The sequence below is a fragment of the Diplotaxodon limnothrissa genome, linkage group LG10, assembly GCF_057381915.1.
Source record: "Diplotaxodon limnothrissa isolate DT_005_m linkage group LG10, D_limnothrissa_male_GT1.1, whole genome shotgun sequence".
Classification (NCBI taxonomy): Eukaryota; Metazoa; Chordata; class Actinopteri; order Cichliformes; family Cichlidae; genus Diplotaxodon; species Diplotaxodon limnothrissa.
Window position 1 is genome coordinate 17,181,572 of NC_140605.1, and position 13,500 is coordinate 17,195,071.

At 41.5% G+C, this 13,500-nt stretch overlaps 1 protein-coding gene across 3 annotated transcripts; it reads right to left on the reverse strand.

Moving 5' to 3' along the window:
• Window positions 1-5: 5 nt before the first annotated feature.
• aldocb (aldolase C, fructose-bisphosphate, b) lies at window positions 6-11,184 on the reverse strand. 3 transcript variants are annotated; one of them, XM_085364505.1, is made up of 9 exons: window positions 11,113-11,184; window positions 4,993-5,109; window positions 3,113-3,324; window positions 2,604-2,658; window positions 2,345-2,505; window positions 2,137-2,220; window positions 1,867-2,041; window positions 1,262-1,461; window positions 6-1,151 (listed from the first exon to the last, which is right to left on the reverse strand). In XM_085364505.1, the coding sequence occupies exons 2-9, from the start codon at window positions 5,102-5,104 to the stop codon at window positions 1,059-1,061; spliced, it is 1,092 nt and encodes a 363-aa protein (XP_085220631.1). In that variant the 5' UTR covers window positions 5,105-5,109; window positions 11,113-11,184; the 3' UTR covers window positions 6-1,058. The 3 variants fall into 3 exon arrangements, with proteins under 3 accessions (XP_085220631.1, XP_085220633.1, XP_085220632.1); XM_085364507.1 differs by lacking the exon at window positions 11,113-11,184 and adding an exon at window positions 9,759-9,847; XM_085364506.1 differs by lacking the exons at window positions 4,993-5,109; window positions 11,113-11,184 and adding an exon at window positions 3,597-3,954.
• Window positions 11,185-13,500: the final 2,316 nt, after the last annotated feature.

The following is a 13,500-nucleotide window of genomic DNA, read 5'->3' on the forward strand; positions in this document are numbered from 1 at the left end:
ATGTTTTAAGGTTTTAGTTTATTTTTCTCCACTATTTGACACACCAAGTGCTTAAAGAACAATATTAAGACCACAAACGGCACAGTACTCCAACACAGCAGCGACCGTTTCCCCGCTGCTGACCCCACGCCATTGGTCCATTGGATGTGAATGTCGATAGAAACTAGTCTGGTCGTTCGGTAGGGCAGGCAGGGGGGAAATCAGGTGGGAGGATGACACACTAGCATCACATAATATTGACACCTTCACACAACTGAATACATCGATTACTGCATGTAATGTTAAGCTAATGAACAGACACACAAGATGGCTGTTTGTTTTAAAATTCAATAATGGTGATAAGGAGCACAAGAACAAAAAAAAAAGAAAAAAAAAAAAAAAAAAAAGGAAGAATCCTGGTGTGTAGTGGCTTATTACAGTATAATGTGCCTGCTAACATCTACTAGATATACATCTGTCTGAAAGCACAACAGAGCACTCCACACTTTTGTTCAAAAGATCAACTCGGCTCAACATTTTCACCTCGTCTGCCATCTTGCTCCTTAACGCATGTTCTGATGCCACTAATAAGCAGTTGGTCCCACTTGGTGTCAGTGCGGATGTTAGTAGAGCGTTTCAACAATGAACAAATGCTGTTCTGACAGAAGCGAAACACTGACACAAACATGCTGATCTGGCCTGCTTGGGAGTGATTTGATATTTTGTGTGAAGTGGGCAGAGACAGCTGCGTGAAAGAAGGAATGTGGAATGAATACTGACTAAACATTTTTGATTATCCTCCAACCGTTTAACTTCAAATTGTCTCAAAACTAACCATTTGTTGAAACTGGGGGGAATTAAAAAAAAAAGAAAAAAAAAAGACAGATGACCCATGTCTGTTTCCTTTTGTACTGTGATGTCACATGATGGTTTCAAATACACATATCTAATAATGTAAATTTAAGAACTCTAAAGTAAAGCAGACAGCACAGGCCTGTGATTGATGGAGGAGTGAAGAGGGGAGACAGAGCAGATAGAAGACTATAACTATGCCACAGCTCAACGTGGTAGTTTGCTGTTTAATAGGCGTGATTAGCCACGTAGAGGGACTGGGCTGCGGCGGTGCCACTTCCGGAAGACTCGTACTTGCCGAGTGCAGCCAGACCGTTAGCCTGGAGAAGAAAAAAAACAAAACAGACATAAGCAAAAGAGCAAAGAAAGTTTTGCTTTTTTAAATTAGCAGTACAAAGGACACATCTGATGTCCCTTCCTGTGGTCTGACCTCGGCGCGCTTGACGAACTCCTCGGTGGCGGCCTTCTCGTTGTTCAGCTGTCCTTTCCAGGCGTTAAGAGCTGAGGCCTGCAGGGCACGGCCGTAGGAGAAAGTCAGGGCCCAGGGCTTGGGGAGTGGGCAGTTGTTAATGGCATTAAGGTTCACGCTGGCCTCTTCCTCAGACTGGCCACCAGACAAGAATGTCACCCCTGTTTATACAAAAGAAACACGAGTTACCGATCTGCTCATACCTGATGTCGAGGAAGATTTTAAAGGTTTTCGAAAGCATCTTTTCCTGCATGTTTGCACTCTGCAGGTAGATATAAACGAGTGAAAGAATCTAGAGATTTAAGTATTACTATTAGGAAATCAAAGCAATCTGAAAAATGCCAAGACTGCCAATTTACTAGTCAACTCATCCAAATTCCAAGGGATGATCTAACTGATTTTATACATTCACAAAAGCATGTTTCAGCTAGCAGTTTATCCATGATAACATATAATGGTTTAACTTTTAAATATGCTGCTCTATTAAGTCACTTGGAGCCCTGCTGTTGCACACAGATACTGTCCCACTCCCTGAATTTTTCCTATTATATACACAAGTATCTTGCCTGGGACAGCAGGAGGCACTGTGCGGCGCAGAGCAGTAACAGTAGCCATGGCGATTTCTTCACTGCTGTACTTAGTTGGGCAGGAGTGTCCAGCTGTGACCATGTTGGGCTTCAGCAGTGTCCCCTCGAGGTACACGTGGTGGTCCGACAGAGCCTTGTACACTGCAGCAAGGACCTAACAGCAGGAGACAAACGATAGCACGCAAGTCCAAACTTGAACTCTCCAGAACAGATAAAGGTGGCAGAGTTCCACATTCTGCAACATGTTACCTTCTCGGTGACGTACTGGCAACGCTTCAGGTCATGATCTCCATCGGGAAGGATCTCAGGCTCCACAATTGGAACAATACCATTCTGAAAGAGATTACAGAGTGTAAATTTAACACCAGTATTTTAGAAATATACAATACTACCATTTGATGATCACTAGTGTCCTTTCCAAAAAAAGGAAAGGAATCCTCTATAGTACCACACTAACCTGTTGGCAGATGCTAGCATATCGTGCCAGCACGTTGGCGTTCTCAAAGATGGCCAGCTCAGACGGCGTGGTTTCGCTGATCTTCAGCACACAACGCCACTTGGCGAAATCTGCGCCGTCCTTCTTATACTGCGCGCATCGCTCGGACAGCCCATCCAGACCTGCACTCAAACAACGCACAGAACCAGCCATGAGAAACACACAGGGCTTCCGTGAAGTTCATTTCAGTTCTCAAACTTGTGCGTCTACTGTCTCCTACCCTGAGTGGTGGTCTCTCCATTTGTTCCAGCGAGGGGTACAACACCCTTGTCAACCTGTAAAGACAAACAGAAAATGTTCTGAATTTGACCTGAAATAACTTTAGCCCAGTTGGTCCTAACAACATGATCTGCTGTTATGTGTGGGTCTGAGTGTATGTAAACACACTGAAAGCGTGTTTTTTTTTGGTTTAAGAAAAAAAAAGGAACACCTTTCAGGTTTTACCTGCTAAACGATGAGGGTTTACACTGCCTGCTAAGCTGAGTCACTTGACTGCATTATATCAACAGCGAAGTGATGATGACATTCAAAACAAAAGGAGGTTGAGATTTTCAGCACTCAGGCTCTTGTGTTTTAAGGTAGACTCTGAGCACAACAAACTATGTAAACTAACACGTAATGGCACAAACCAGGCAATGCAGCAGAAGCATAATGAAACTGAGCTAAAACTAATTTTCAAGAATGCACCAGGGTGAACTGATTACCCAGCAACGGCAATCCCCTGCCTACCTTGATGCCAACGACAATGCCGCGGTCTTTGATGAGCTTGGCGAAGTTGACGCCATCGTCAGTGTTCTGGTAGAGGGTTTCATGGAAGAAGATCACACCTCCGATACAGCTGTCGATGCGCTGGTCGGCTGTGAAGAGCAACTGGCGGTAGCGGCGCCTGTTCTCCTCAGTGTTCTCGACCCCAATGGGGTTCAAACGCTTTGCCATGCTGCCTAAAGAGCAAAAAACAAGGACATGGATTTAATAAAATACACACAGACGACACAAATGCCATTTATTTAGCATCATTTACAGTATAAAATGGCCTACAGCAGAAGACTAAAACTGCTTGTTTGCAGTAGAGATGGACCGATCCAATATTACGTATCGGTCCGATACTGACCTAAATTACTGGATCGGATATCGGAGAAAAATAAAAAATGTAATCCGATCCATTAAATATCACGAAAGCACCTCACAAAACTTGCAACACGCCGTAACTCACCTCAGAACGTTAGCACGTCGGAGCAGTATGCATCACGTGATAGAGCGGCTGTGGCATGCGGGACCTGTCGGTGGTCTGGATAGCATGTGGAGCTTCGCTAGCAACCCGGCATTTCATCTCCGACAAAGTTATCCCGAGAGAAGTAAAGCAAGTGTGTAAGTCCATCTCTGAATGTTTGTAAAGCATTCCTGCGTTAAGCTTAACAAGCGACTGCCTCTTCTTGCTGCTACTTCAATCATGAAACTGCTTAACGATCAGCTGATCGGCTTTTCTGTCGCGAGTCCGTCTCTCTTGTTTGCTTTTGGCCCACTTTGCACCAGAAAGAGGAAACCAGCGGCTGAACAACAGCAGCACGTTTAAGCTTGATCAGCTGTTGTTAGAATGTATTTAATATTACTTTCTACTCGAGGATCTTTTTCTACGTAGCTGACGGCTGGTAACTGTGCAGGGGCGGATCTAGCAAAGTTTAGCCAGGGGGGCCGATAGGGCATTAACAGGGAAAAGGGGACACAAAGACATACTTTTCTTTCTTATTCTCATTTAAAATGTCTAGCTTTTAATAAATAATTATCTGACAGCCAAAGTTTTAATTTGATGCAAAATGAATAGAAGTCCATTACTGTATATAGTAACTATTAAGTCTAATATACCCTAGTAAGCTATACTACTTTTTCCTTTGGGAAGGTACCATCTGTGCAGTCTGCAATTTTGTTGAAGAAAGATGTTGAATCTATTTAATATTTCTTGAAAAATAATTGATTTCTGTGCATTTTTTTTTTTCACACTGCATCAAATTAAGGTTGATTACGGCGATTAAGCATCATGAGGTGGAGCGTGAGGGGTGGTTCCCTATTTTTTATTTATTTATTTTTGTTGTTGCTGGGAGTTGGAACCCTATTAGTTAGGTTGCTTAATATTTATGCTAAGTACTCTTTAAAATACCAGAATAGGGAGGATGGTGTAGGTTTAAGTTTATTAGATTGATCAGTATTGCTGTACTATGAAATATTTTTTTTTGCATACAGGTATAACAGAATAGCTTTAGTGTAGTTGTTGTTTTAAACTTGAGTATGAACTTATACAAAATGCAGCAAGATATTTAAAAAACAGTTTTGTTGATTAAAAAACACCATATCGGTATCGGCAGATATCCAAATTTATGATATCGGTATCGGACATAAAAAAGTGGTATCGTGCCATCTCTAGTTTGCAGTAATCTTATAGAAACAATAACATGCATCTTTATTTTATGATCTCTTTAAATAAACGCACAGCAATTCTAATTTCACATGCAACTCACTGCATGTTCAGTGTACTGTATGTTGGTATTCAACCATGTTTAATGTTGCGTTTCAATCAGCCACCTTTGCTGAAACACCGACACACCAACACATACCGGTGGACTCATCAGCTGCGAGGATGCCTTTGCCTGGAGCTACTATCCTGTGAGCAATGTCCTGCAGCTCCTTCTTCTGCTCAGGGGTCAGTGCGGGATACTGGTGAGTCATGGTGGCTGAAAGAGAGCGAAACACACATACTGCTTCACTATGTGCAAACCTGGATGACTGCCCAGGGCTGGCCTCATTTAATGTCTCCATTGTCTGCAGCTCAACTATACTGTTATACCAATGAGCTTTTCTAAGTTAAGTGCAGCCAGATTGGTGAAAATGGGCAAACTCCTACACGATGGCACTTAATCACACCATACAAGAACATGACATGTGTGCAAGATGCGAGCAGTACATTTCCTGTTTCCTGAGAGTTGGGGGGGGGGGGGGGGGGGGAGAAAAAAGAAAAGGAAATAGAAAAAAAGTAATTCAGTAAAATCACTTATTGTGACTAGAAGCAAACACCCCATCTTGTTGACATTCATTTTCATGCATCATCTGGTGTCAGTCATTAAAAACAAAGCTTGGTGGCAGTGACCAAACTCCATAAACAGCCTTCAAACCAGATTATTCAATTCCCCTTTCCCTTCCTCACTCTTCCATAAATTAGCAGTTACGTAACCCCTCACCTCCCCCATGTGAACCACACCAGACGGATGGAGGGAGGGGGAAGGGGTTGTGTAATAACGCTCCTATAGACTCTGCTGCCAGTCCTCATTATAGCTGCAGGCCTGGATGCAACACGGCTCGTTTCCCCCTCCTCAGCAACACTCTTTGTTTTCCTCTGTCATTATACACCTCTCTGCCAGTTACACCTTTAGTTCTTCGCCTGGAGTGACACGTCACGCATCCATTTAAGCGCTGCTGTTCTCAGACTACAAATTATTTCTACTGGAGCCATGCGATATGAGTGCATCAAGGATTTGTAAATTTCCGTTCTCACTCCAGCTAATGCACTGTGTGCCTGAGAACAAGCTGTGACTTGTCTGTTTGGCTATATTGGTATCCGAGGCGCTCCCGCTGAACACAAGGCTGTAGCTTTGTGCACAACGCTGCCGGGTGTGGGCCACAATAGCAGGTCATCCATTGGAGAATTCGATAGACTATTCATTTATTCTACTAAATGTTCCTCCACAGCAAGCAGTGTCAACTAAAAGCTGGAATTGTCAGTATATTGTAAAGGCACACATTCATAGGAGGCTGTAATACAGCTTAATGATAAAGTCAGGGAGGCTGGTTTATTGTGAGAGCACACCGTCTGATATACTCCCTGTACCCTCTGTGTTAATCCTCAGCTTAAAGCTATGAGATAACCTTTACAGTACACACAGGCCTCTCAATGAAATCAGTGTGCAACTCTTATCACACACACTCACACGGCCAGGCCTGCAGGGCATATCGTGTCCCCGAGGAGAATAGCTTCAGCAGGGGTACAAGCTGCATACTTCACATCTCCAGTGAATAAAAGGAAGTATTTACACGTGATAAAAGCCAACCTAAGGGCACAGGCATGTGTGCCCTCAGCTCTGCTCCACTGTCTGTACCAGCCAAAAACCATGCTCAGCAAATACCTGCCCTCCTTTGTGAAGCAGTACGACTCCACCGTGGTGGAGTTTCGCTAAGGAAACATTGCACAACAAGCTAACTCAATAGGAAATCTACAGTTTATGCAACAACTGGACAAAAAAAAAAAAAAAAATAAAAAATAAAAAATAAAATAAAATAATGGAAAATTACTAAAGATGACAACTTTACATTGACTGGAGGCTTACGCTGAAATCACGGCTCAGCCCCAGCAGCCTATGGAGGCCTGCTTACCCACAGAGAGCCTCGGTGGAGGGAGTGTACCAGTATACTACACAACTATGTAGTATAACTGGTCTGCGGGCTACTCCTGGTTATTCTGTTATTGGTCCATCAGCTCAGGACAGAGTAGAGGGAAGTTACAACATGAAAAGAGCTGAAGTGAAACAAAGTGTCAAACACATTGAGAAGTGACCACCACAGTCACTGCCTGTGCTTCTCCCAGTCCCTGTGAATGTCGCCACGTGTCAACCAATCGGCATTAAACTGACACATAGGTCATCCGCAACCAGGGACATGCATCCGGGATTTTGGACGAGTGCACAGGAGCACGTTTGCAATGGGTGAAACCCTGTCTTTTTACACCGTCCATAGGGAATTGCATACACAAATTAATACAACCCCCTTAAAAGAACAATATGAGGCAGGACTCTAGCACATTATCAGCTGGGGCAAGTTTGGTAGTAGTGCACTAGAGTTTATGCTTGGAGGGTTATTAGCTTTAAAAAAAAAAAAAAAAAAAAAAGATATTGGCTAAATGTGCAAGTATAAAGTTTTAGAATCACTACTATGCATCAATGCAACAACCACAGAGAGAGAGTGTGTGGTGTCAAGGACATTTCTCTCTTTGGTAAAGTAACCTGGGAAAATATTTGTCACATAGGATTATCCTTCGGTCTCTCTTAATCTACGATGGCTCCCAAATCAAAAAATGGGAGATTGTCAGAAGGCTGTGGCTGAACTGCTTTAGACATAATCAGGTGATGACAACTCAGCTTATGTTACTCACAGCCAAAGGAGGTACTAATCTTATGTTTTCCATTTTTGGGTTTGCTTCTTGAACGTCTCCAGGAAACAGTCCCAGAGGAGGCCATTAGAACAAAGACAACTACCTCACTCTGTGCCACACAAGCACCACTGCAGGGCCTTGCACCACAGATGTGACACACTTAAAACAAACAAGCCCAAAAGGTTAAAAAGACAAAAAAAAAAAAAAAAAAAAAAAAAAAAGTCCATTATTCAGAGCATAGGATGTTAGGGAAATGGCCTGATCAAGAGAATTAAAAGGAAGGCTTTTCATTGGTGTTTGAGTTTAAATATTTCTGCTTTGCATATTCCTTTAGCTTCATGATCTATTCATGAAGTCAAGTGATTATTTGAAACCATTTTGTTTTGTTTTTTGAGTTAATATTAAAAATACAGAAATTTTTTTGAGTTCGGTAGAAGCCTCAACTACCCAACTGTAGCAGATTTAAAGAAACTATAGCACATCCTATAAAAACTGCAGGACATTACAATTGGGTGAACCTGCGTCTTCATTTGTATTGACTACCCTGAGCTACAGTATTAGGCTAAGAACTCTTTAAGCCTGGAGAACCCATGGAGTCAGATCCGTCCCCATTGGTTTACTAGGGAAACCATGGGGTCAAATTTGACCCCATGGGTTCTCCAGGGTTAAAAAGATCTTCCTGTGTTTCCAAAAAAAAAAAAAAAAAAAATAGGAAGCTAAAACTAGAGCAGCGTAAGCGCTATCAGAATCAAGTAGAGACCTTCCAGTAGCGTTATCATCAACACTGGTGATAACCGTTATCTTCCAGACAGTCACATACACATAAAGTTACCAATAACTAACCAATAACATACACTGTTCAGTGATCATGTTGCCCCAGTGGCCAAGGACATTTATCTAATGCGGCTTTCAAATATTTTATAAATTATGTGCACAAGGTTCTAAGGCTGTTTGTGTGTGTTCGTGTTCCTGTTTAGCCATCTTTGTGAGGACCGAAAGCTGCATTCTACTATACTTGTAAGAACCAACAGTCACTTGTGAGGACACACACACTGGTCCTCACAAGTTTGAAGGACTTTTTGAGGCTCAAAATGTGGTTTTAGTGTCAGGGTTACAATTAGGTTATGGTTAGGTTTAGGATAAGGGTTCGGTTGAGGCATTCATTTTTAACGGTTAGGGAAACCATTATGTCAATGAAGGTCCTCAATAAGATAGTTGAACGGGCGTGTGTGTAGTAAATTCGAGTGCATCCTATTGATTGTCATTCGTGAGATTTATTGATTTGGTAACTGAAATTAGAAATTCTGCTTGGAGGTCAGATTCTTCATCGATTCCTGATCAATTTCCTGTGTGGCTAAAGCAGCTCAAAAGAATAAAAAACAAAAAATAAACAAAAAAACCCCCCAAAAACCCCCAAAACAAAACCATACCATCACTAAAAACTGATAAGCCTGAAGTGATATGACTGAACAGTTTAAAGCTGGTTCACTGTTGTGAGTAGACTGCATATGCAGGCTTTCATGACACGTAGCCCAGCTCTCTATATTTTCTGATCTTTGATCCAGCCTGTTGAAGTGGTCTGCTTCAACAACACTTCTGCAATGCGACATGAAGATCAACTCCCTGCTGAGTCACAGAGAACCACTTGAAAAAACAAGAAGACCGGACTCACACACACACACGCTCTTTAGTTGTTGTTAGATGGAAAATGACACATCTAGATTTGTACCAGGCTGATTTAACTGTGATGCTGTCTGATTTCGATTGAATTTCAGGTTAACAGAAGAAAAAACAAAAACAAACAGAGGGGCCATCCAATGCTTCTCACCTTAAAACAGGAGCAGCCCGGCATGCAGTGAGAAATCACAAATACAAGAAAAACATCAGAGTCCACATTTACAGCCATCACGCTGCAGCTGGTCTTCTTTTAAGCATTGCTGCAAGCATTCAACTACAAGGTCTTGAGCTTGCATGCTAGATTTACTGCCTATGTTCATAAGCATGTAGGGGGAGGATGAGGATTTTTTTGCCGTTTTGTCTAGATCATCAGAACCCTCTGGAGGGTGCCACTTTTTTTTTTTTTTAAATTCTATTTTCAAGTTGCATGAGCTTTGCGATGAAATGGCTCCTGCAGGACAGCACTAAAATAAAAAGCCTGCTTTCAGTGCTGTGCTTTGTTACCAGACGGGCCTCTGGCCTTGGCGTCGCATCTATCTTCAGGCCTTGATGCTGCAGCGGTAGCAGGAGCACTGTTACCCATGCAGCTCAATGGGAGCCTATTACAGACCTCGAGGCTGCGAGGGTGTTGCAGTTCAAAGAAAGGTGGACATTGATGAAAATGTGCAGGTTAGACTTCAGAAACATGTCCATAACAAACGTCAGTAAGGAAACCACTCATAATTAAGAACACCTGGTGTATGATTGTAAAAATACTTTCTGGACTGGAAACTATTAGTTTATCAATGGAGAATTATTTAGCAACAGCAGTTATTGATTAAGGGTTTCGATTTGTTCATTGATCCATTGCCTCATTTGTTTTTTTTAAAATTCATTTTACACGTGAAGTAGTAGCGTACAAATCAACAATGAAAACACTTATTTAAGAATTACACTCGTTAATAATGCAAGAGAATAGTAAAAAATATAATTACTAAGTGGAAACTGCCGTTTGTTTTGTTTTTTTAATTATAAACACTTCTGCAATCCAACCCTCATCAATTACATCCCCACGTGATAAGGGCTAAAACATATTTGTTATATATTATCATGATTATTGTTGATATTAGTATTTATTTTACATTCTGAACTAATTTGCTTAAGTTGGTTAATTTTACGCCACTTTCCTACAAAACTAGCGCATGCATTATATATATATATATATATATATATATATATATATATATATATATATATATATATATATATATATATGCAGGCCTTGCTTCCAAAATTCAGGCCGCTATATGACTTCATTAACACGTGTAGCTTTTTCACGTACTCTGCGGCTCCGCCTCTCGATGTCTACGTGCTTCGGGACAGCTACACCCTGACGGGAAACAACCTCGTCACAGCCCTCACCCATCACCGCTGCCACCCACGTTTGTACCCGACAAATCACGCATAATCAAGCACATGTAAAAACTGATAGCGTCGATCTGAAGCGAAGGAAGGCGCAACAGGCTCGTCTCCTCCACTTCCATCCTTGAAGGTCATCACTTCTGCGCCCTTCCTGTTGCGTACTTCGATGATGGGGCCGAAATGCGCAACTCTAAAACGACTGTTTTTGAGAAGGTGATAGACTTTTAGGAGTTGTCTGTCAAATTGAGATGACATAGCATCAGTGATACAGCTAATGACGCTGTTTGTTCATTTATGGCTAACAGGCTAGCTTTTGGAAGATACAGCTAGCTGTAGGTTCAGTCAACAGCATCACATCCGCATCACCATCAGAATGACAGCCATCATGGCTGACGCGCTCAGTAACATACAATAAACGTTTAAAATTTAAACAATTTTTGGATGAGGTGACTCTTACCTGCTGATAGAGATCAAGTGAGGTGTGCGCAGAGGATGCGGAACGGTCTCCTGTTTCACTGCTGCAGCGCGACGTGACCTTTTAGAAAGCCTGGGCGGAGCTTAAACCAGGCGTCACGGCACGAAGCGACGGGGCGCATGCGCCGCAGAGCTCCAGAGTGATTGTGCATCTTTTTTTCTGGAGACAGTTTGTCCTCTGTTTTCTAAAAGTACCAAGGTATTTATAGATGATGATGGTAAAATTGACAAAGCGATTGTGAACAAAGGCGGAACTTCGCCTCCTACAGTGCAAACTGTTCAATAAGATAAAAATAATTTACTTTAATTAAATATACTCTGTATTTGGTAAGTCTTTTTTCGTCCTAGTGCTAAATAACCTCTGAAAATGATTAATACTCATGTTTTGCGGCCTAGTTATAGACAAAGCTGAGTGAACTTTTATGACTTTCACATATGTTAGATTTCAATTCATATTATTGTTTATGGTATGTTCTGATACTTCGGTAATGTAATTTGTTGAGAGGTTTCTGTAAGGCATTTGAATTGAGCATTAACAATAATATGACCTTAAAAGGAATTTGTTTTCATAAGTTTTTCTGAGATGCTGAGCTCCCCCTGGTCAAATGCAGATCTGCACTTGGTGATTTGCCCGCATACCTCTATTTTAGTTGTGGCCTAATATACATGCTCCATTTATAGTGCATTTTGTACATGTGTGTTGTTTCTTTCTTCTCACTTTGTGTAAAGATGACACTGTTGGTGCTAATGCCAACTTTCTATTTTGTGGTCATAGAGGGATGGACACTGTCAGAGTCAATGCTCAGCTAGGCTGGGCTGTTTAAATGATGCTCAGTTGGTACTAATTTTTCTTTTGCTAGCACATGGTGTGTCTTCTGCCCATCCGCTTCAAGGTTCAGTGTGTTGTGCGTTCAGAGATGCTCTTCTGCATACTTTGGTTGTAATGAGTGGTTATTTGAGTTGCCAATGCCATCCCGTCAGGTCTGATGTCAACACTGCATTTTTACCCCAGAGAAGTGCCGCTCATTGGATATTTTCTCATTTTTCTGTAAAACGTAGAGATGGCTGTGTGGAAAAGTCCCAGCAGATCAGCAGTTTCCAAATTACTCAGACCAGCACGTCTAGCACCACCAACCACACCACGTTCAAAGTCACTTTAATAACTTTCTTCCTCATTTTGATGCTTGGTTTGAACTTCAACAGGTTCCACCCTGACAGAACAAACCAGCAGAACTTTGTACAGTCAGAGTTTAATATTCCATCTGTGCTACATGGCAATTACAAAAATACATCATAACACAACATATCAAACATCAAAGAGTATTAAAAAAAAAGTCATATAAACTTTATAAACAGGAATATATACACATCAGCATTCGGTGACCAGAAATAAAGAAAGGTCAAGGATCACACACGAGGCATTCTGGGCACACATTAGGGCATACTTTACAAAAATAAATAAATAAATAAATTACACTATAATCAGATGAGCAGGTAAGTGCATAAAGGTGAGATCACTGGCAAGGGCTTACCACATCCACAGACCGTAGAAAAAGCCCTGTATCGATCAAAATGTTAAGTGGAGGTAAACGGTACTGCTGTTCCAGTCCCAGCTCTGATCTGCACACTTTTGTACAGCTCTTGGAGTCAAAAATCAAGGCTGAATGGGAAAACCACCAAGCGCTCCCCTGAGACGTAGGTTATAAATGATGAAGCTAAATAAGGTGTTGAAGGCATACACATTTGAACCTGATACTGTGTCACTTGCTCGAGGAGATGATGTAGCCAAGGTCAGGTTTGGGAAAGGTCAGATCGTGGCATGAGCAAAGGTACAGACTATGTTTCAAAGTAAAAGTTGCACAGATTGAGGCAACGAGTCTTCCATCCGCTTCTGCTAAAATAACTGCAACATCTTGCAACATGAAAATAACAGCAGAGATTTTGAAATCAACTAACCTAGCTGAAAGGATAACTATGGTTTGCACACTTAAAACAAAAAAGAAAAAAATATTATGATCTATAATATTATGATCAACAAGCATGACATTTCCACAAGGGGTAAATTTCACAGCATTTGTCCACTATGTATTAACACGGCAGCCATGATGGTTTACTGGAAAGTGGATGCACAATAGTGCAATCTTTCTTGCACAACTGTTGGGCAAACAAGTGTGCAAGAAACTGTGCAGCGGAGAAAGGCAAACACATAAAGGAAGAATAACTTGTATTAAGCACGTCACAAAACATAAAAGTCATTGAAATATGCGTGGAGAAAAAAAAAAAAGGTGATTTCCATTAAGTCAGTAATTTTAAAGTTTAGAAAATTTTTAAAGGCGCACCAATTCAAGGGTGAACAAATGTGCACAAGTGT

Excerpts from the sequence above, each read along its gene's own strand:
- aldocb (XM_085364507.1), bottom strand. The coding sequence starts at position 9,837 with ATGGGTAACAGTGCTCCTGCTACCGCTGCAGCATCAAGGCCTGAAGAT. Across the intron at positions 3,325-4,992 it reads CGCAGCTGATGAGTCCACCG|GCAGCATGGCAAAGCGTTTG; the intron begins GTATGTGTTGGT and ends TTTGCTCTTTAG. Across the intron at positions 2,221-2,344 it reads ATGCTAGCATCTGCCAACAG|AATGGTATTGTTCCAATTGT; the intron begins GTTAGTGTGGTA and ends AATCTCTTTCAG.